Genomic DNA, 23,010 nt, shown 5'->3' with positions numbered 1-23,010 from the left:
CTGGGCAGCAAAGTGAAACCCCATCTCTTAAAAAAAATAAATAAAAAATAGCCAGGCATGGTGGCTCATTCCTGTAGTCCCAGCTACTTGGGAGGCTGAGGCAGGAGGATCGTTTGAGCCCAGGAATTTGAAGCTTCAGTGAGCTATGATTGAGCCACTGCATTCCAGTCTGGCTAACAGAGTGAGACCTTGTCTCAAACAAAAAAAAAAAAAAAGGGAAGAAACGCTTACATTAAATAAAATGAATAAGCTGAGTGCGGTGGCTCATGCCTGTAATCTCAGCACTGTGGGAGGCTAATGTGGGTGGATTGCTTGAGCCCAGGAGTTTGAGACCAGCCTGGGCAACATGGTGAAACCCCATCTGATCTGCAGTTCAGTTACATCTTTTAGTAACTAGAAGACGGGGAAAGGAAGGAGAGAAACAAAACATATTTTAGACATGAACTCACTGTGTTTGAATGGCCCTCACCACCTTTCCTTTTAAAGGCATTCCTGGGCTTAGTTAACGGCCCCAAAGTACACAACACTACACAAAGTTACCCAAACAAGACCATCTGCAGTTATTCTCCAACTTCCTTTTCTTTCTTTCTTTCTTTTTTTTTTTTTTTTGAGACAGAGTCTCAAAAAATACAAAATACAAAAATTAGCCCAGTGTGGTGGGGTGTGCCTGTGGTCCCAGCTGCTCGGGAGACTGAGGTGGGAGGATCACTTGAGCCTGGAAGGTTGAGGCTACACTGACCCTTGATCATACCATTGCACTCCAGCCTGGGTGACAGAGGGAGATCCTGTCTCAAAAACAAGTCAGTCAAGAGCTGACTTTGGATGGCACAAGGGAAAAGAAGAAAAGGCCAGGCGCGGTGGCTCACGCCTGTAATCCCAGCACTTTGGGAGGCCGAGGCGGGTAGATCATCTGAGGTCAGGAGTTCGAGACCAGCCTGGCCAACATGGCATAACCCCATCTCTACTAAAAATACAAAAATTAGCCGGGCGTGGTGACTCACGCCTATAATCCCAGCTACTCGGAGGCTAAGGCAGGAGAAGCCCTTGAACCTGGGGGGTCGGAGGTTGCAGTGAGCCGAGACCGCAGCACTTCACTTAACTCTAGCCTGGGCAAAAGAGCAAGACTCTGTCTCAAAAAAAAAAAAAAAAGAAAAGAAAAGGAAGTTGGAGAATAACTGCAGATGGTCTTGTTTGGGTAACTTTGTGTAGTGTTGTGTACTTTGGGGCCGTTAACTAAGCCCAGGAATGCCTTTAAAAGGAAAGGTGGTGAGGGCCATTCAAACACAGTGAGTTCATGTCTAAAATATGTTTTGTTTCTCTCTTTCCTTTCCCCATCTTCTAGTTACTAAAAGATGTAACTGAACTGCAGATCCTTGGTGAAATATCTTTCAACAAATCTCTATATGAGGGACTGAATGCAGAGAACCACAGAACTAAGGTAATTCCTGGCTAACTTCTGAGTAGTGCCCAAGGAAAATTGTGCCTAACCTTTGAGTGCCTGCACAGACATTCTGTTGCCCTCTTCCTGTTTTCAGCCTTAACACTTCTGATCTTGGCTCTGCCATCACTGCCTTTGTGACCTTGAGTGAGTCAGCTTCTGCGAGTTTTTTGCCTATGAAATAAGGCAATTAAGAGGTGCAAGCTGAGGAGTTCTGAATTGAAATAACTAGGCTGGAATCTGCATTATATACTTTGATTTGAAAATATATTGATTAAAAAAAAAAATTTCCAGCCAGGCACTGGTGGCTCACACTGTAATCCCAGCACTTTGGGAGGCCGAGGCGGGTGAATCACTTGAGATCAGGCCAAGACCAGCCTGGCCAACGTGGTGAAACATGGTGAAACCCTGTCTCTACTAAAAATCCAAAAATTAGCCGGGCGTGATGGTGGGTGCCTGTAATTCCACCTACTTGGGAGGTTGAGGCACGAGAATCGCCTGAATCTGGGAGGTAGAGGTTGCAGTGAGCTGAGATCGTGCCTCTGCACTCCAGTCTCAATGATAGAGCGAGACCCAGTCTCAAATAAATAAATAAATAATTTTTTTTAAATTTCCTAAGTAAGAAATTGTTTTTTGTATACATTAACTGTCTTAGTGTGCTGTATCAGTGTTTGGTTATAGTATTAAACAGTACTCAGGAATGCATAAATCTTTTATAAGATTTAGACTAGATACTGGAACTCTTGGAATTCTTTTTGCAAACGTATGACCAGAACTTAGACTGATGCCTGTGATTTATGGACTGAATGCTTTGTGTGTTACCCTGTGTGTTCATTCTTGTTGACACTTGCCTGGACATGGCTTCAGAGGTGATCTATCTGTGAGCTCTGAGCTCTTTAGTTAGGCATGATTGTCTACTAGAGGGAACGTCAGGAGAGTGATGCTGGATTGCTAAATATAAGGTCCTCTGTTTTCCTCCCTGGAGGAGCAGAAAGGAGCAATTGTCTAGACATGCCAATATAACATTTCCTTTTATTTTTAAGTAGTGTATTTCTTTTTTTTCTTTTCTTTTTTTTTTTTTTTTTTGAGGCAGAATCTTGCTCTGTCGCCCAGGCTGGAGTGCGGTGGTGCGATCTGGGCTCACTGCAAGCTCCGCCTCCCGGGTTCACGCCATTCTCCTGCCTCAGCCTCCCGAGTAGCTGGGACTACAGGCGCCCGCCACCATGCCTGGCTAATTTTTTTTTGTATTTTTAGTAGAGACAGGGTTTCACTGTGTTAGCCAGGATGGTCTCCAACTCCTGACCTCAGGTGATCTGCCCCCCTTGACCTCCCAAAGTGCTGGGATTACAGGCGTGAGCCGCCATGCCCAGCTAAGTAGTGTATTTCTAATACAGAAAACAATGTGGAAGAAATAGAAGTGCCCCATTATTGCACTGCCCAAATTTTAACTAATAAAAGTAATAGCAAGAAAATCCAAGCCATACAGAGAACGGTAATGAAATGAAAAATAATGGTTCCTTCACTTCTCCCTTCCCATGCCCCTAGCAGGGAGGAGTTACTATTAAGTTTCTTACGTGCACATTTTAAATTTATATATTTCCCCCTCTTACTTACTGATACTTTTATTTCTATGGCATGGATTCCGCAAAATTCCTTTCTTTAAATCCAATATCCTAAGCAAAGTATTAAGTAGTTCCTGACAATAAGCACCTGAGTGACAGTGACTCTGTGAATATAAACAAACTATCCAAATGCATTTCAGCCTCAAGAAAGGGAAAATCCATCTCTTCCAGCACAAGGGCATATGCTGTTTATCCAGCGAGAGAGAGTGACCTGGGGCGATGGGCTGGCTGCTTTTGTCCTTGCACTCTGCCGTGTTGGGGCTGCGTTCCGTCACGGCCAGCACAAAGTTACCACGTCTCCAAATGCTATGTTTTCACATGGCAGGATACAGAACAGGAAGCAACAAGTCAGTCGCAAAAGGATTTTGGCTTTTTCCTCATGCGCCTTCCCTTTTCAGGGATGAAACAGTTTCCAAAAGCTCCCAGGAGACATCCTCTTACCTCTTCTTAGTGAGATCTGAATCTCACGTCAGTCACTGGCGAAGGAGAATAGCTGTGTGTCATGATCACCTTAGACCAACCATGATTCCTGAATAAAATCCGAAAGGAGAGAGTGGCCACTGGGCAGGCCAGCATCAGTGTTTGCTGCAAGCAGTAGTACCTGGTGCCCTGCTTCTCCCTTAACCTCTACCTGGGCATCTTCAGGGCACTTTTGGGAATCTGTGGGTTTAGAAGAGGATAAAGGGAGGCGGCTTTGAGAAATGGGGACATGTCTTCTACTCAAATCTGGCCTGTTTCCCGAGTCACCTTGGGACTTCCTTTCACTTCCCACACCCAGGTTCTCGAGTCCCCCTCTTTCTCCTATAGAAGAATATTCCAGCCCTCTTTCTGTTCTTCCTCCGTCTTTGTTGCTATGGTACCTCCCTATTCTCAAGTCCTAGGACTTCACTTCTATTAAGTTCACTACCTATGATCTAAGTAGGACCTGGAAGGTCAACTTTAGGTCAACCAGCATTTATAACTTAATTGGAAGAGGCCTTAAAGGTAAGTTTGTCCAGCTCTTCACCCCGTACAGAAACCTCTCCAAAGCATCCCTGACCTTGGCGCTTAAACATACACGTGAAGGGAACTCAGTGCTCTGAGCAGGCAGAGAAGTCTTGTTGGCTCTCTGGCCCCACCTAAGTCCTGGGAACTTGTTGTGGCCACAACTTGGAAGGGCCATCCCTGGGTCTCAGGAAGCACATCCCTGGGTCTCAGGAAGCACATCCCTGGGTCTCAGGAAGCACATCCCTGGGTCTCAGGAAGCACATCCCCTGAACTTTCTAGCTGAGCCCTGCCAGAAGAGAGATGAGACTCCCGACACTGGGAGAGCCTTTGGAAAACAAAACCTGAGGATGACTTCTAATAGCTGAGCTCTGCAAGTAGTACACATGGATATAATTTTGCATTTATTATGTCCCTTAGGTAATACACACTTTTTAGTCTGGTGAGGAGAAGACCAGTACTTTTGTCATATTTTGTGGGGAAAATGTATTACCAAAGCCTTTAGGGATCTGTGCAAGATCAAAAAGAGCCGTCAGAACGGAGTTGGAAAGGACTTGGAGATCATTGAAAGGAAGTCATCGTTTTAAAGAGAACAGGCATGGGGCTCAGGGACATAGAGCAGTGAAGCGGTGTGACAGCCTCGCAGTCCTGTGTTGAGACTGCATTCCGCGGGACCCTCTTTCAAGCTGTCAGAGCATCTTTAACAGAAGGTCACAATCTCCTGACAGACCTAGCCCTTCTAGATAAGGGGCCAGAATAGTTTCTTACAAAGTATTTGGATGATTGGATAATTTTAGATGATCTAAAATGCTGTATCAGGGAATATTAGCTTTTTGCTTTCGTGTCATCAGTTTTAATCAATACACAGGATGTTGCCAAGTCCTCGTATTTTGCTCCTTAAAATAACATGTAGGATTTTTTCCTCATTTCCTTCACCTGATGTATTGGGCCATCTCTTTGTCTTGTCTAGATCACTGTCGTCTTCCTGAAAGATGAGAAGTACCATTCTTTGCCTGTCATCATTAAAGGCAGCATTGGTGGACTTCTGGTGTTGATTGTGATTCTGGTCATCCTGTTCAAGGTCAGTTCTACTCATGGCATAACGGTGAGGGAAGACTGGGCTCTGGTTTTGGGCACAGAACTCCTTAGGACAGCCAACCTCTGACTTAGAGCGGCTGCCCTGGCCTCGTGGCCACTTTTTTCTCCTCCTTCAACTACACACCCCCATTTAGACAAATGAGTAAAACAGTATCTGTCTGAAAAGAGAAAACTCTAATTGAATAATAAAGAGCGATTCTATATATATTTCTTTGCCACCTCGCTATTCTCAAGGCCCAGAACTTACTCCTGTTACGTCCAGCTACCTGTGAGTTAAATAGGGCCTGGAAGGTCAACCCTAGGCCAGCATTTGTAACTTGATTGGAAGAGGCCTTCACGGTAAAAAAGGCCTTAAAACAGATGTGATTGCTGCTCCCCTAGTGAAATCTTTTCCTTGCCTTCCCCTGTCTTAATGTGCAAACTCTTCTACTGATATATATATTTTTTTTTTTTTTTGAGATGGAGTCTCGCTTTGTCACCCAGGCTGGAGTGCAGTGACCGGATCTTAGCTCACTGCAAGCTCCGCCTCCTGGGTTTACGCCATTCTCCTGCCTCAGCCTCCCGAGTAGCTGGGACTACAGGTGCCCGCCACCGCGCCTGGCTAGTTTTTTTGTATTTTTGTTTTTAGTAGAGACGGGGTTTCACCGTGTTCGCCAGGATGGTCTCGATCTCCTGACCTCGTGATCTGCCCGTCTCGGCCTCCCAAAGTGCTGGGATTACAGGCTTGAGCCACGGCGCCCGGCCTCTTCTACTGCTATTTAAGATTCTCTCCTCTCTGTCCTCTACCCCTCTCTACCCTTAAGTGTTCCTTTTCTTCTTTTTTTTTTTTTTTTTTGAGATGGAGTTTTGCTCTTTGTGCCCAGGCTGGAGTGCAGTGGTGCGATCCCCGCTCACCGCAACCTCCGCTCACCCCCCCGACCCCCGCTCCGGGTTCAAACAATTCTCCTGCCTCAACCTCCCGAGTAGCTGGGATTACAGGTGCGCGCCACCACGCCCAGCTAATTTTTGTATTTTTAGTAGAGATGGGGTTTCACCGTGTTGGCCAGGCTGGTCTCGGACACCCGACTTCAGGCGATCCACCCGCATCGGCCTCCCAAAGTGTTAGGATTACAGGCGTGAGCCACTGCGCCCAGCTTTTTTTTTTTTTTATTTTTTTATTTTTTGAGACGGAGTCTTGTTTCTTCACCCAGGCTGGAGTGCAATGGCGCGATCTTGGCTCACTGCATCCTCTGCCTGCCAGGTTCAAGCAGTTCTCCTGTCTGAGTCTCCCCAGTAGCTGGGATTACAGGCACATGCCACCATGCCCGGCTAATTTTTGTATTTTTAGTAGAGACAGGGTTTCACCGTGTTGGCCAGGCTGGTCTCGAACACCTGACCTCAAGTGATCCACCCACTTCAGCCTCCCAAAGTGCTGGGATTACAGGCATGACCGCTGTGCCCAGCCTTTTTTTTTTTTTTTTTTAAATAAAAGACAGGGTCTTGCTTTGTCCCCCAGGCTGGAGCTCAGTGGCACAATAATGGCTCACCGCAGCCTCACACTCCTAGGCTCAGGCCATCCTCCCGCCTTAGTCTCCTGAGTAGTTGGGACTGTTACTTAGGCGCATACCACCACACCCAGCTAATTTTTAAATTTTAATATTGTGGAGATGAGGTCTCCCTATATTGCCCAGGCTGGTCTCAAACTCCAGGGCTCAAGCGATCTTCTCATCTTGGCCTCCTGAAGTGCTGGGGCTACAGACATGAGCACCTGGCCCTGCTGTTTTCTCCCAACAAGTCAAACTGTTCCCTAAATAGGTTCGTGCCTCTGCGTACGCATAGGCTGCTACTGTTGTCAGGAATGCCCTCCATGACTGCTAACTTCGCTCACTCTCTTCCCTGAAAGCGGTCTAGAGACTCCTGAGTCGTCTGTGCTGGCTTCTGTGCGTTTGCTGTGAGCTCCCTTCTGGGAACCCTTCCAAACGGCAGTCACCACACCGTATTGTAATTATCTCTTTTTCTGCTAGGTGATGAGCTTGACGTAGGAAGCTGTACTTGATCTCCTTCTATCTTCAGCATCATAGGCTCTACTGAGTATTTTTGCATAAACGAGATTAGATCCAGTACAGCCGAAATTATCACGCTTTGCAAAATAAGTTAAAAAGGTTCAGCTGCTCGGGAGGGCAGGGGTCAGAGGAGGTGGAGTCAGTTCTGATGGAGGGATGAGCACCAGAGGTCTTGAAGGATTGGACTGTCCGGGAGAGAGTCAGAGGAAGGTAGGAGAAAGGAATAGTGGTTATGAGAAACAGAGGAATGTAGGGGCTGTTTAGACAACAGCCAGAGTGCCAGTTTTCTGAAACAGATGGGAATCTTCGGCCTGTCTCTGGACTTTCCTTCCATTGTTTCAGTGTGGCTTTTTTAAAAGAAAATATCAACAACTGAACTTGGAGAACATCAGGAAGGCCCAGCTGAAATCAGAGACTCTGCTCGAAGAAGAGAATTAGGACCTGCTATCCACTGGGAGAGGCTGTCAGCCAGTCCTGGGACTTGGAGACCCAGCATCCTTCGGAATACTTTTTCCTTCAGGATGATGGACAGCAGCATGAAGCTGTTTGTAGAATATCAGTTTTTAACCATGCATTGTCCCCAAAGCGTCTGTGCATTGTGCAAAAAGTACACTTGGGAAACATTTGGTATTAAATAAAGTTACACTTTTCTTCACAGTAGTGCCTTTAATCTGGAAACACAGTATTACTTACGATTTGCAGTACATTTTGCCTGATAGGGCAAGTTTTCATTCTTATTTTAAAAAAATGATAGATTGTGGCCGGGCGCGGTGGCTCACACCTGTAATCCCAGCACTTTGGGAGGCCGAGGCGGGCGGATCACGAGGTCAAGAGATCGAGACCATCCTGGCCAACGTGGTGAAACCCCGTCTCTACTAAAAATACAAAAATTAGCTGGGTGTGGTGGCGGGCGCCTGTAGTCCCAGCTACTCGGGAGACTGAGGCAGGAGAATCGTTTGAACCCGGCAGGCGGAGGTTGCAGTGAGCCGAGATCGTGCCACTGCACTACAGCCTGGGTGACAGAGCGAGACTCCGTCTCAAAAACAACAGAACAAAAAAAATCATCGATTGTATCCTTTCAGATAATTCTTAAGTATCAATTTTTCAGATTTCCAAAAGAAACCCTTTGGGGTTTTAATTTAAACATACAGGTTAAGTTTGGGAGCATTGATATCTTTATAGAGTTGCCTTTCTACTCCACTTGCTGAGATTTTGTTTGTTGGTTGGTTTGTTTTTTGAGACAGAGTTTCTCTCTTATTGCCCAGCCTGGAGTGCAATGGTGCAATCTCGGCTCACCACAACCCCTGCCTCCTGGGTTCAAGCGATTCTCTTGTCTCAGCCTCCCAAGTAGCTGGGATTACAGGCATGCGCCACCACGCCCAGCTAATTTTGTATTTTTAGTAGAGATGGGGTTTCTCCATGTTGGTCAGGCTGGTCTCAAACTCCCGACCTCAGGTGATCCACCCATCTCAGCCTCCCAAAGTGCTGGGATTACAGGCATGAGTCACCACACCTGGCCATGCTGAGGTTTTTAAAAACACTTTGCAGCAAGGTTTTACAATTTTCTTCAAAGGGGTCTTAATTTATAAAGACTTATTTCCAGCTGTATTTTTATTTGTTTGTTTGTTTTAGGGACAGGGTCTCACTCTGTCGCCCAGGCTGGAGGGCAGTGATGGCAGTCATAGGTCACTGCAGCCTTGAACTTTTGGGTTCAAGCAGTCCTCTGCCTCAGCCTCCTGCGTAGCTGGGACTACAGGTGCAGGCCATCATGCCTGGCTCCTTTTTGCATTTTTCTTTTGTAGAAATGGGATCTAGCTATGTTGACCAAGCTGATTTCAAACTCCTGGCGTCAAGTGATCCTCCTGCCTTAGCCTCTGAAAGTGCTGGGATTACAGACGTAAGCCACTGTGCCTGGCCTGTACTGTGCTTTTGTTGCTACTGTGAGAAAATACTTTATTTTTCCCCCTGACTGTTTAGAGTTTGCATTTAGAACAGTTGGTGGTTTTGAATGTTTATCTTATCTGACCATTTTACTGAACTGGTTTTTTTTTTTTTTTTTTTTTGAGACGGAGTCTCACTCTGTCGCCCAGGCTGGAGTGCAGTGGTGTGATCTCTGCTCACTGCAACCTCTGCCTCCCGGGTTCAAGCGATTCTTCTGCCTCACACTCCCGAGTAACTGGAACTACAGGCACACCCCACCACGCCTGGCTAATTTTTGTACTTTTAGTAGAGACAGGGTTTCACCATGTTAGGCTGGTCTTGAACTCTTGACCTCAGATGATCTACCTGCCTCAGCCTCCCAAAGTGCTGGGATTACAGGCGTGAGCCACCGCGCCCGGCCAAACTGTTTTTTAATCACTCTTTAGTTGATTCTTTTGGATTTTTTTCTAAGGAGATCATTTTATTTGCAAATAATGGCAATTTGGAGTCTTTCTGATATTTCTACTTTTGGCTACCCTTACTTCTTTGACTAGGACGGGGAGAGCTCTGAGAAGTAAACCGTGTGCCTGGCTGTAATGGGAGGGCTTTTCCTGCCCTCCTTTGCCTGCCTCACACCTGCCTGTCATCCCAGCCCCGGCTGCTCTGCCTTTGGGTAGTTTCTGGGGCTTGGTTGCAGCAGCCCATTCCCCTGTCACGGAGCCCCGTACCTTGCCAGTGTTACATCGCTAGGCTGTTAGGCACGATCTGCTTCCCTGTTGATCTGATTCCATCATCTTCATTTCATTCAGAAATCCCTCTGTGTTATTGGTCACTTGATTATATTGTTCTCTGTTTTCCAATCCTGCCACAGGCTTTTCCCCTTCCTTGTAACTCTTGGGTGTTTCAGTGGGATTTGCCTTTGAGGAAAGACCCACAGGTAAGTTTGCTTAGTTATTTTCCTGTTGAGCTCAGGAGTCGTGTCCAAGTTTTCAATATTATATAAAAGCCCCTACTTTTGTACTTTTTCAAAATTGCAAATAAGACACCCGCTCCCATTGTCACAGGGAAGCCTTCTATTGACTTTGCTGAGCTGTGCTGATCTGATTGGCAGTTGTAATCAGGGGACTCCATCAGGAACTACTCAGTGAGGAGGAAGACACTTTTAAGTGTAGACATGGTTAGTGTCAGGCCTCTGAGCCCAAGCCAAGCCATCGCATCCCCTGTGACTTGCACGTATACGCCCAGCTGGCCTGAAGTAACTGAAGAATCACAAAAGAAGTGCAAATGCCCTGCCTGGCCTTAACGGATAACATTCCACCACTAAAGAAGTGAAAATGGCTGGTCCTTGCCTTAAGCAATGATATTATCTTGTGAAATTCCTTTTCCTGGCTCATCCTGGCTCAGAAAGCTCCCCCACTGAACACCTGGTAACCCCCACTCCTGCCCACCAGAGAACAACCCCCCTTTGACTGCAATTTTCCTTTACCTACCCAAATCCTACAAAACGGCCCCACCCTTATCTCCCTTCGCTGACTCTCTTTTTCGGACTCAGCCCGCATGCCCCCAGGTGAAATAAACAGCCATGTTGCTCACACAAAGCCTGTTTGGTGGTCTCTTCACACGGACACGCATGACAGTTAGATTTTACAAATTCATATGCTATGGCTTGGGCCAAGGTCTGTGGCATACACCAGTAGTCCCAGCTACTCAGGAGGCTGAGGCATGAGAATCGCTTGAACCCGGAAGGCAGAGGTTACAGTGAGACAAGACAAGACCCTGTCTCAAAAATAAATAAATACATAAATAAACGAGGCCGGGCATGGTGGCTCACGCCTGTAATCCCAGCACTATCCCACCGAGGTGGGCACATCACCTGAGGTGGGGAGTTTGAGACCAGCCTGACCAACATGGAGAAACACCATCTCTACTAAAAATACAAAATTAGCCGGGCATGGTGGCACATGCCTGGAATTCCAGCTACTCGGGAGGCTGAGGCAGGAGAATCGTTTGAACCTGGGAGGCAGAAGTTGCAATGAGCCGAGATTGCACCACTGCACCCCAGCCTGGGTGACAGAGTGAGACTCGGTCTCAAAAAAGAAAAGAATGAGTGCTGAGCTCAGCCCTGTGCAGTAACCTTTTCTCATAATCGAATGAGATTACGAGAACATGACCAATTTAGGTTTTCACACCTGCTCGGTTTCATCCCTCCAAAGTTCAGATGGTGTCTTCAGAGAAACAGATTATTTGAATCTGCACTCACTATCTTGTACCAGGGGAAATGAGAACAGAAAGCACACAGGGTACTTCCCCAGCTGGTCTTTCTTCTAAAAGCTGCCTTTTTGGTGCTAGGCCTTTCTCATTTCCTTTTCACCCTCTGCCAGGGACAGGAAATGGTAGAGCTTGCATAGATCCAAGAACAGGACTGAACTGGAACCCACCGAACTTTGGATGCAGTTATTGGAGGCATGAAACCAAGCAGGTGTGAAAACCTAAACTGGTCACGTTATTTAGGCCTCATTCGATTATGAGGAAATGTTACTCCACAGGGCTGAGCCCAGCAGTTTTTTTTTTTTTGTTTTTGTTTTTGAGACAGGGTCTCACTCTCTCGCTCAGGCTGGAGTGCAATGGCGCGATCTCAGCTCACTGCAACCTCCGCCTTCCAGGTTCAATCGATGCTCCTGCCTCAGCTTCCTGAGTAGCTGGGACTGCAGGTGCCTGCCACCACGCCCAGCTAATTTTTGTGTTTTTAGTAGAGACGCAGTTTCACCACATTGGTCAGGCTGGTCTTGAACTCCCGACCTCAGGTGATCCGCTCACCTCGGCCTCCCAAAGTGCTGGGATCCCAGGTGTGAGCTGCCGCTTCTGGCCTTCCGCAGTCTTAAATGACCTGCACTACTGCATTACTCTGTGCACGGCTCCAATACATTTTCAAGGAGGGGAGTTTGGTTAAGATTTTCTGGTCTTCTAGTCATAATTATATTGTAATGGCACCAGAATTTTACCATTACTTGAACTAGGAACAGATTGAGTACATGGAATCAAGCGAAACTTTCATTTAATCAATTTTTTTAATTTTTGAGATGGAGTCTCGCTCTTTCACCCCGACTGGAGTGCAGTAGCATGATCTCGGCTCACTGCAACCTCCGCTTTCCAGGTTCAAGTGATTCTCCTGCCTCAGCCTCCCGAGTAACTGGGACTACAGGCATGCGCCACCATGCCCGGCTAATTTTTGCATTTTTAGTAGAGACGGGGTTTCACCATGTTAGGCTGGTCTCGAACTCCTGACCTCGTGATCCACCCACCTCGGCCTCCCAAAGTGCTGGGATTACAGGCGTGAGCCTCCACCACACCCGGCTATTAAAATTTTTTAATTTTTATTTTTGGAGACTGGGGTCTCACCTTGTTACCCAGGCTGGAGTTGAACTCCTGAGCTCAAGTGATCTGGAGTAGCTGGGACTAAGGGCATGTGCCACTGTGCCTGGCTTAGAGAAACTTTTAATCACTTCAGGAAGCATCGTCGTCCTAATGGCAGAGTTCAGGAGGATGCACCTAAATGGACAATTCCACCTTCGGTTGACTTGCTTTGGTTTTTTATGAGTGGAAGCAAATTTTGTAAAGTGCATGAATAATAGGTACATTTCTCAAAGTGAAATCAGTAAAAAGTGAAAATTTGCCTTTGTCGCAGCCTTGCTTCATTCAATGCTGTTCCTTAGAAGCTGAGATGACCTGGTTTAACGTGTATCTTTCCAAACCGTATTCTGAGCTGGGCACTTTGGGAGGCCGAGGAGGGTGGATCACCTGAGGTCAGGAGTTCGAGACCAGCCTGGTCAACATGGTGAAACCCCGTCTCTACTAAAAATACAAAAATTAGCCGGGTGTGATGGCAGGTGCCTGTAATCCCAGATGCTTGGGAGGCTGAGGCGGGAGAATCGCTTGAACATGCGAGGGGAGGTTGCAGTGAGCTGAGATCACACCACTGCACTTCAGCCTGGGCAACAGAGCAACACTCTGTCTCAAAAAAAAAAAAAAAAATCATATTCTGTGCATCTCTTTTATATGTATGTGTGTGTGTGTATATATATATATATATATATATGTACAAAGTTTTTTTGTCAGGGGGGTTGCATAAATAGGATTGTATCTTCTGCCATTTGTGATCATTTGTGAACATGTTCAAGGAATCCATGTCAGAAGCTAAATGCTGCTGCTAAATGTTGGGGGTCAGGTGGGGGAATAGAGGGACGGCTATCATCTTGGTCTAACATAATCTTTGGGGAATTAATCACATACGTTGATGTAGCTCTTTACAATTTGTAAAGAAGCCCTTTTAGCTTTTTCCAAGAGTGGAATTAAAAACTTTTTGTAATTGCTGTGCGGTGCCAAAGTGCTTTCCAGAAAGACTGGATCACTTTATGTGGTTATCAGCAGTGTGGACTTGTTCTGGAATCTCCATTTTTACTTAATTTGTTTGCTTAATGGGTGTATAATTCTAGTTTCAGTTTTACTTTTCTTTGATTGTTGGCAGGTCCATGTATTTTTCCGTGAATTAAGATGAGTTTTTTCCTTCCTTTCTGCTTTAGGTTTTCTTTCTTGTCCAGTTCAAACAACATAACCCTGGTATTTTCTCATTAGCTTTTTCTGAACTGCTCCCTGCTTCTGGGGTAGAAGAGGTGCATTTCCATGAACTTCTGAGCCTTGGGGCAAGTGAGGGTGATTTGAGACTTTAATAGGATTAGAGAGCCATGTGCTCTCCAAAGTGGGGGAACTAAGCCTTATAGATGAGGTGGTGGGCATTAGGAAGCAGCCGTCATCATTGGTGGTCTGTCTGAAAGACACTCTTCCTAAGTACCACAAGGGAGAAGACAGGACCACGGTGCCCTTCTGCTTCTGGGAGACGCCCTGCCCTTGCCCTCCCTCTGTCCCTGATGAGGTGGAGATTCCTGTTTGTTTTTGTTATTCTGAGATGGAGCCTCCTCTGCCGCCCAGGCCAGAGTGCAATGGCGCGATCTCTACTCACTGCAAGCTCCGCCTCCCAGGTTCACGCCATTCTCCTGCCTCAACCTCCCTAGTAGCTGGGACTACAGGCGCCGCCACTGCGCCCAGCTAATTTTTTGTATTTTTTAGTAGAGACGGGGTTTCACCATGTTAGCCAGGATGGTCTTGGTCTCCAGACCTTGTGATCCACCTGCCTCGGCCTCCCAAAGTGCTGGGATTACAGGCGTGAGCCACCGCGCCGGGCTGAGATTCCTGGTTAATCGTCTCCTAGGACCAGGACTGCAGCCAATTGCAGTCCTGTGGGCAGAGTAGTCGGGGAACTGAAGGTGTGGTCTCTGTGGACGCCTCATCTTCTGTCCAGGGCCGAGAGGTGAGCCTGGACTAGTCCTGCCCAGAGCACTGGCAGACGTTTTCAAGCTCTTGGCTTTGGTTTCTCGGAGTGATCTTTCCTCTCTTTAGAGCTGTGAGATCTGAGGCTGAGGTTGGAGTGCTGGGGTGAGTGAGAGAAAACATCACTGGCCCGCTTTGGTTCTGCAAATCTTTTTGATTTCTTAGTCTGGCGAAAGGCTACCAGCCTAGGTGGAATTGGGATACCAGGGCCTGGGGTCTTTTGGCTCCCGGATAAAGAGCTGACTGGATTAGCTAGCTGGTTAAGGACACCAGTACCTCTAGGTTAGGGGTTTCTGACCGTTTGGTGGGCCGTAGATCCTTTTGGTGGTCCAGCGACCCCTTCTCAGGCATTTTCCCAAATATTGCATTACAAAAATGTTCACACATACAGAAAAGTTGAATTTGACAGTGAACACTGGTCTGCCCACCACCTAGTTTCTGCTGTTGGCATTTTCCTGTGCTTGCTTTACCATGTTTTCCCAACCGTCTATCAGCTTATTTTTAAACAATAAAAGTTTACAAAAATCCATTATATTGAAATCTAACAATCAGAATGTTTTTAAAATTTTATGTATATCTTTATTAATGCCTTAGAGTAGCAGGTCTAATAACTACCCTACTTCCAAAGTGGTGATGAGCTTACATTGTATTTTCAGGTACCTGCGGTAGCTGTAATATAACAGGAATATACAATTTCTGTTGGTATCAAGATTACTAGTGGGCGCGGTGGCTCACGCCTGTAATCCCAACACTTTGGGAGGCCCAGGCGGGCGGATGACCTGAGGTCAGGAGTTCGAGACCAACCTGGCCAACACGGTGAAACCCCATCTCTACTAAAAATACAAAAATTAGCCAGGCGTGGTGGCAGGTGCCTGTAATCCCAGCTACTTGGGAGGCTGAGGCAGGAGAATCACTTGAACCCAGGAGTCAGAGGTTGCAGTGAGCCGAGTTCACGCCATTGTACTGCAGCCTGGGCGGCAAGAGCAAAACTCTATCTCAAAAAAAAAAAAAAAAAAAAAGATTATAGGTAGTGCTGATACGACTAGGGTTGTTGTCTGCTTCATAATTGAAGGGAATGTGGCCGGGCACGGTAGCTCAAGCCTGTAATCCCAGCACTTTGGGAGGCCGAGACGGGCGGATCACGAGGTCAGGAGATCGAGACCATCCTGGCTAACACGGTGAAACCCTGTCTCTACTAAAAAATACAAAAAAAAACTAGCCGGGCGAGGTGGCGGCGCCTGTAGTCCCAGCTACTCAGGAGGCTGAGGCAGGAGAATGCCGTAAACCCAGGAGTCAGAGCTTGCAGTGAGCTGAGATCGCGCCACTGCGCTCCAGCCTGGGCGACAGAGCGAGACTCCGTCTCAAAAAAAAAAAAAAAAAAAATGAAGGGAATGCTACATTTCAGTTGAAGGGTTGTAAATAGACATGTGAACCTCACAGACTTCCTGCTCCGGTCCTATCTGCAAAAGCACGTGTCCTACACGGGCTTTGTACTTTTGCAGGTAACCCTCATGATCACTCCAGGCGATACTATGTTTTATGGAGAGGATATGATGTTCTTTGTTTCACAGAGGAGGGAACAACTCGGCCAGGCCCACAGGGCTAGCGTACGGCAGAGCCGCTGTTCCCAAGGAAGGCTTTTGGGTCACGTCGAATGCTTTTCCACAGAAGCTTCATGCGGACTCGGTAGGGCCTAGGTGACAGCCTCAGAGTGGAGCTGGTGTTTTAGACGTTGGCGGGTGGAAGAGTGACTTGTGAACTCAGCTCTTCTGGCTCTTTGCCCCGACGCCCAAAGGCTCTGATGCTCTAGCTGGGCTTGGATCTGGGCCTCTGCAGTTTTCGGCATGTGCTCCAGGCGGTGGTGATGTGGGAGCCACACCCTGTGAGATGCCACTGATGAGATCGGTGTCTGCGCATCTGGTTACACTTCGTCAATGGGCCGCACTCAGGACGGACTTGCAGTCTTCAGGAGGCGAATTTTCACTTAATGCTCTGGTAGAATTACCTCTGTTGAAATCTTCTATGGGCCAGGCACAATGGCTCACAGCTGTAACCACAGCACTTTGAGAGCACGAGGCCGGCAGATTGCTTGAACCCAGGAGTTTGAGACCAGCCTGGGCGACATGGTGAGACCCTGCCTGTACAAGAAATACAAAGATTACCCAGGGGCCGGGCGTGATGACTCATGCCTGTAATCCCAGCTCTTTGGGAGGCTAAGGCAGGCAGATCACGCGGTCAGGAGATCGAGACTGTCCTGGCCAACATGATGAAACCCTATCTCTACTAAAATACAACAAATTAGCCAGGTGTGGTGGCGCGTGCCTGTAGTCCCAGCTACTCAAGAAGCTGAGGCAGGGGAATCGCTTGAATCTGGGAGACAGAGGTCGCAGTGAGCTGAGATCGTGCCACTGCATACCAGTCTGCCGACAGAGCAAGACTCCATCTAAAAAAAAAAAAAAATTAGCCAGGTATGGTACATACCTGTAGTCCCAGCTACTCAGGAGGCTGAGGTGGGAGGATCACCTGAGCCCAGGAAGGTCAAGGCTACAGTGAGCCATCATTGTGCCACTGCACTCCAGCCTGGGTGACAGAGTGAGACACCATCTCAAAAAAGAAAAAAGAAATCTTCTGCCGGGCGCGGTGGCTCAAGCCTGTAATCCCAGCACTTTGGGAGGCCGAGACGGGCGGATCACGAGGTCAGGAGATCGAGACCATCCTGGCTAACACGGTGAAACCCCGTCTCTACTAAAAAGTACAAAAAACTAGCCGGGCGAGGTGGCGGGCGCCTGTAGTCCCAGCTACTCGGGAGGCTGAGGCAGGAGAATGGCGTAAACCCAGGAGGCGGAGCTTGTAGTGAGCCGAGATCCGCCACTGCACTTCAGCCTGGGCGACAGAGCGAGACTTCGTCTCAAAAAAAAAAAAAAAAAAAAGAAATCTTCTATTAATATACACACAAAAATAAAAGTCACTTAGTCACTCTATCCCAGACACCTCCAGTATACAGGCTAATGGGTGATTAGAAATTTCACTCATTCATTCTTTGTTCATCATTCTACATCATTCTACAAGACTAACCTACTTCATGCAGGTCCTATGGTCAGACTGGTAAAGGCTTTCCTGGCCACTTAGCCCCTGCTTGACAGATACGTACCCAACTATGACAGCAAGGGAGAAAGCAATGAATTCTCTAAATTTTACAGCTCTTATTGTGTGGGCATTTGGAGGAGGAGAGCAATCCAGGAGGCCTTCATGAAGGAGGCAGACACCTGTAAGCTGAGCCTTGAAGCCACGAAGGACAGAGGAAAGATCCGCCTGAGCAGAGGCAGGGAGGCTGGACACTGAAAACTGTGGTAAAGTCCACGAGCCAACCTGGCTGAGGCAGAGGGTACAGTGGGGACTGTGCGGCTGGGAACGCAGGTAGGACCGTGCATTGGATCCGAATTGTGTACAGGGAACTATGGGAAGACACGGGCACTGGTGGTATTTGATACGTGGGTTTCACACTCATCCTCATTGTATTACCAGTTACAGTCCTGGAAGTTGGGAGTGGAGAGGAGCGGATGCGTGTGAGAAAGTTCACACATGCTGTGGGGGAAGCCAGCGCTGGGAACCGGAGTTAGAACAAGAGGCGTGGAGCTCTAAGAGGGACCGTGGTAGAGTGGTCACTGCTTTGTGGATTTGGTTGACTCGAGTTTGATTCTCTATCCTCTTTTTTTTGTTTGTTTGTTTGTTTTGAGACAGTTTTGCTCTTGTTGCCCAGGCTGGAGTGCAGTGGCGCAATCTCGGCTCACCGCAACCTCCGCCTCCCAGGTTCAAGCGATTCTCTTACCTCGGCTTCCCGAGTAGCTGGGATGACAGGCGCACACCATCACACTCAGCTAATTTTGTATTTTTAGTAGAGATGGGTTTTCTCCATGATGGCGAGGCTGGTCTCAAACTCCTGACCTCAGGTGATCTGCCTGCCGCAGCCTCCCAAAGTGCCGGGATTCCAGGCTTGAGCCACCACGCCTGGCCTGAATCTTGATCCTTTTTAGTGCCCATTGGACTAGCATTTGGCTGTTTACTCTTTCAAGTGTTTACTGTCTCAGTGGAATTTTCCTCAGTTCAAATACTGGGCGCTGGGTACTGAGTGCCAACCCATCAGTTATGGTGGGTCCTGCAAGGTGCTGATGGACACGGAAGTGCCTCCCACGGAGAGGAGTGTCCTGCCTCCTGTTGCCTGTATTTAAATGGCATTAATAATGCATCTGCCGTTTAAGTGGATCAGTATTGTCTATTAATGGGATATGTTTGTCTTGGCAGGACCTCAGCAGAAGGAAAAGGGCAGGTTGCCTTGGGAGGCAGTTGATGAAATTCTACCGGTACCACCCCTGCCCACTGTTGTCTCTCTGGGCCACCCAGCTCCTCGGGACTCTGCAGGAAGGCTGGGTATGCACCTGGCCCCCTTATCTTGGAATGACCTCCTTGTGTGCCCCAGGAGAGACTCCAATCTCCTCCTTCCAGGCCTTCCTGCTCCTTTGAGGTAGGAAATAGAATTCACCATAAGGAAGTAACATCTGAACCTCTACTCCAAGAACCATATGATTTTATGGGATTTGGGGTTTTAAAATGTTGTTTATTTTCTGTTTTGTTTCCTTTAATTTTGTGGGGAATGTTTTTTGGGTTTGTTGGAATCTCAGGCTAAGGGGGAGGTGTTATTTCACCCTCACCAGGACTGCAGGGGAAGAGGGAACCCACGTGTCTTTGGAGGCTGCAGGGTGGCCAAGGGACATCTCCAGGCTGCTGCTGGGAACAGGGATGCTTTGGCAACTCTCCCACAGCTGACGTTTTTCCTCCCGGAAGCGCCTCATCCCATAGGGAAATGAGAAGTTTTCTTTCTCTTTTTCGTTTTTTAAGTATCTCTCTGTGTCACCCAGGCTGAACTGCAGTGCATGATCTCAGCTCACAGCAGCCTCAATCTCCTGGGCTCAAGCAATCCTCCCACCTCAGCCTCCCAAGGAGCTGGGACCACAGGCACTTGCCACCATGCCCAGCTCATTTTTAATTAAGTTTTTTTTTTAGGTGGAAACAAGAGTCTCACTTTGTTGTCCACGCTGGTCTCTAACTCCTGGGGTCAGGTGATCCTCCCGCCTCAGCCTCCCAAAGTGTTGGGATTGTAGGTGTGAGCCACTGGGCCTGGCCTCGTTTGTTGCTGAGTTTTTCTTCATTGAGGAGTAATTCCCCTGTCTCTAAAGGCTCAGCCCATTGCATGGTACATTCTCCCTTTTCATCTATAAAATGTGTAGAAGGAACAGAGACTGGTGTGCGGAAAATTTGGGATCGGAGGCAGGAGGGTCTGCTTTCCCCCAAGTGGGGCCCCCGGTACATTTCTTTGGAGGAGGGGAGGGCTCTGTCTGAGGCTCTCTCACGGCTTTTACTGGATACATTTGGGGGTCCACCAGGGTTTTATTAGAGACTGTCCCAGGTCTCAGAGCAGACCAGGATGTCCCAGAGTAGGTCCAGACCACAATAATAGACTTTAAAATGCTGGCAAGTCTTAGGAGCAAGTGAGATGATGTAAAAAGAAAATGGCAGGCTGGGACAGTGGCTCACACGTATATTCCCAGTGTGTCCAGAATCGGTTTCTTCCGGTGGGTTCTTGGTCTTGCTGACTTCAAGCATGAAGCCACGGACCCTCGCGGTGAGTGTTACAGTTCTTAAAGATGGTGTGTCCGGAGTTTGTTCCTTCAGATGTTCGGATGTGTCCAGAGTTTCTTCCTTCCCGTGGGTTTGTGGTCTTGCTGACTTCAGGAGTGAAGCTGCAGACCTTTGCAGTGAGTGTTACAGATTGTAAAGGTAGTGGGGACCCAAAGAGTGAGCAGCAGCAAGATTTATTGTGAAGAGCGAAAGAACAAAGCTTCCACAGCGTGGAAGGGGACCCCAGCGGGTTGCCACTGCTGTCTCAGGTGGCCAGCTTTTATTCCTTTATTTGGCCCTGCCCACATCCTGCTGATCGGTCCATTTTACAGAGTGCTGATTGGTGCATTTACAATCCTTCAGCTAGACACTAAATGCTGATTGGTGCGTTTACAATCCTTTAGCTAGACACTGAGTGCTGATTGGTGCGTTTACAATCCTTTAGCTAGACAGAAAAGTTCTCCAAGTCCCCACTCCACCCAGGAAGTCCAGCTGGCTTCGCCTCTCACCAGCACTTTGGGAGGCCGAGGTGGGTGGATTACTTGAGGCCAGGAGTTCGAGACCAGCCTGACCAACATGGTGAAACCCCGTCTCTACTAAAAATACAAAAAAATTAGCTGGGCATGGTGGTGTGTGCCTGTAGTCCCGGCTATTCGGGAGGCTGAGGCAGGAGAATCGCTTGAGCCGGGGAGACAGAGGTTGCAGTGAGCTGAGATTGTACCACTGTATTCCAGCCTGGGAGACAGAGCAAGACTCTGTCTCAACAAAAAAAAGAGAAAATGTCCCTTTAGAAGTTCATTTTATAGTCCTCACCACTTCACTGCAGGTACCGTAAATCATCCAACTAGACCAGGGGTGTCCAATCTTTTGGCTTCCCTGGGCCACACTGGAAAAAGAATTGTTTTGAGCCACACGTAAAATACACTCACACTAACAATAGCTGATGAGCTGAAAAAACAAAAAATTGCCCAAAAAACCTCACAATGTTTTAAGAAAGTTTGTGAATTTGTGTTGGGCTGCATTCAAAGCCGTCCCGGGCCAAGGGTTGGACAAGCTTGAACTAGACAAAGGCTTGTGAATCAGACAACAACGGAACAACAGTCACTGCTCATCCCGTCCTTTATTTCAGGTGAACAGGAAGGGATTCTACTCATTATAGGGAAGCATGATGTGGACTCCTGTGAGGGAGCAGAAGGAAGGGTGCCGTGGTGAGGCAGTGAGGGGTTGTGACTGCTCTGAAAACCAGCCATTCACCCGGGCCCCTGGCTGGGGTGAGGGGAGTTTCTGGGGAGGTGTCGGGAGGCTTCCAATCTTGGTGGAAGGCAAAGGCGGACCTGGCATGTCACAGGGTGAGAGGCGGCAGGAGAGAGAGGAGGAGGTACCGGTTTCTTTTAAACAGCTGGCTCTTGCGTGAACTACCAGAGCGAGAACTCACTCATTATCCTGGAGAAAGCGCCAAGCCGTTCATGAGGAAGCCACACCTATGACCCAACACTGTCCACTAGGCCCCTCCAACACGGGAGGTCACATTCCTACGTGAGATGTGGAGAAACACACATCCAAACTGTATCACTTGAAAGCAGCAGGCATTTTTCTCTTCGGTGGAGACTTTATCTTGGTTTTGGAAATGTCCCTGACTTGGACTTTATTTTTTTTTTTGAGCCGGAGTCTCGCTCTGTCACCCAGGCTGCAGTGCAGTGGCACGGTCTCGGCTCACTGCAAGCTCCGCCTCCCGAGTTCAAGCGATTCTCCTGCCTCAGCCTCCCAAGTAGCTGGGATTACAGGCACCTGCCACCACGTCCAGCTAAGTTTTGTATTTTAGTAGAGACAGGGTTTCACTATGTTGGTCAGGCTGGTCCTCAAACTTTTGACCTCGTGATCCGCCCGCCTCAGCCTCCCAAAGTGCTGGGATTACAGGCGTGAGCCACCGTGACCGGCCCTGACATGGACTTTTAATAAAGCAGATGTAAAAAGCAAAGTCCTCGTCTCCCCATTGGGCACAATGAGTGTCTGGCATGTGCTTGTGAGGGTGGTGAGTTGGCCTCAGCCGTGGGGAGATAGAATGCAGATACCAGGGGCACAGCTTGTAAGTATTTTCCACACTATTTTGACTGTGATCCACAGGAAGAAGTATATTCCACATCACAATGCCATATGTGGACAATGTGGACACTCATACTTGAAACAAATCACGTAACACCCACCCTTCCTTAAATACACTACTATTTTCTATTTCTCTTTTTCTTTTGAAATGGAGTATCTCTCTGTCACCCAGGCTGGAGTGCAGTGGCATGATCTTGGCTCACTGCAACTTCCACCTCCTGAATTCAAACGATTCTCCTGTCTCAGCCTCCTGAGTAGCTGGGACTACAGGCATGTGCCACCACACCCAGCTAATTTTTGTATTTTTAGTAGAGATGGGGTTTCACCATGTTGGCCAGGCTGGTCTCAAACTTTTGACCTCTTGATCCACCTGCCTTGGCCTCCCAAAGTGCTGGGATTACAGGTGTGAACCACTGCATCCGGCAATATTTTCTGTTTCTGTTTCTGATCATTGCTCACTACAGTGTTGAACTCCTGGGCTCAAGAGATCCTCCTACCTCAGCCTCCTGAGCAGCTAGGAATGCAGGTGTGCACCACCACACCTGGTCAATTGTTTTTTAAGAAGCAGGGTCTCTATCATCCAAGCTGGAGTGCAGTGTTGCAATAATGGCTTGCTATAGCCTCAACCCACCTGGGCTCAAGTGATCCTCCCGCCTCAGGCTCCCAAGCAGCTGGGACCACAGGCGTGCACTACCACATCCAGCTAATTTTTTAATTTTTTGTATAGAAGGGGTCTCCCTAT

General features: G+C 47.9%; 2 protein-coding genes across 13 annotated transcripts in view; both read left to right on the top strand.

Annotated features, from left to right (window-relative positions):
• Positions 1–23,010, top strand: part of ITGAE (integrin subunit alpha E) — a 121,739-nt gene that overhangs the window by 76,454 nt on the left and 22,275 nt on the right. For 4 of the 9 annotated variants that reach the window (XM_077969904.1, XM_077969901.1, XM_015118252.3 and 1 more), the window contains 3 exons: positions 1,343–1,438; positions 5,015–5,125; positions 7,527–7,841. In XM_077969904.1, coding sequence (XP_077826030.1) covers positions 1,343–1,438; positions 5,015–5,125; positions 7,527–7,622 — 303 coding nt within the window. In that variant the 3' untranslated portion in view covers positions 7,623–7,841. Of the gene's footprint in view, positions 1–1,342; positions 1,439–5,014; positions 5,126–7,526; positions 7,842–17,689; positions 18,230–18,791; positions 18,931–23,010 lie in introns of those variants that run through there. The other 5 variants (XR_013405949.1, XR_013405950.1, XR_013405948.1 and 2 more) reach the window with 5 other exon arrangements.
• The window catches only part of P2RX5 (purinergic receptor P2X 5), a 30,012-nt gene continuing 25,510 nt past the window's right edge, over positions 18,509–23,010 (top strand). For 2 of the 4 annotated variants that reach the window (XM_077970047.1, XM_077970046.1), the window contains exon 1: positions 21,543–21,933. Coding sequence is in view for 1 of the 4 variants with exons in the window: in XM_077970037.1 (XP_077826163.1) it covers positions 18,776–19,011 (236 nt within the window). In the remaining 3 variants the exon portion in view is untranslated. Of the gene's footprint in view, positions 19,012–21,539; positions 21,934–23,010 lie in introns of those variants that run through there. The other 2 variants (XM_077970037.1, XM_077970045.1) reach the window with 2 other exon arrangements.

Source organism: Macaca mulatta, chromosome 16 (genome assembly GCF_049350105.2).
Source record: "Macaca mulatta isolate MMU2019108-1 chromosome 16, T2T-MMU8v2.0, whole genome shotgun sequence".
In the NCBI taxonomy this organism is placed as follows: domain Eukaryota; kingdom Metazoa; phylum Chordata; class Mammalia; order Primates; family Cercopithecidae; genus Macaca; species Macaca mulatta.
The sequence above is the reverse complement of the archived record's forward strand: the minus strand, read 5'-3'. Positions and strand labels throughout refer to the sequence as shown.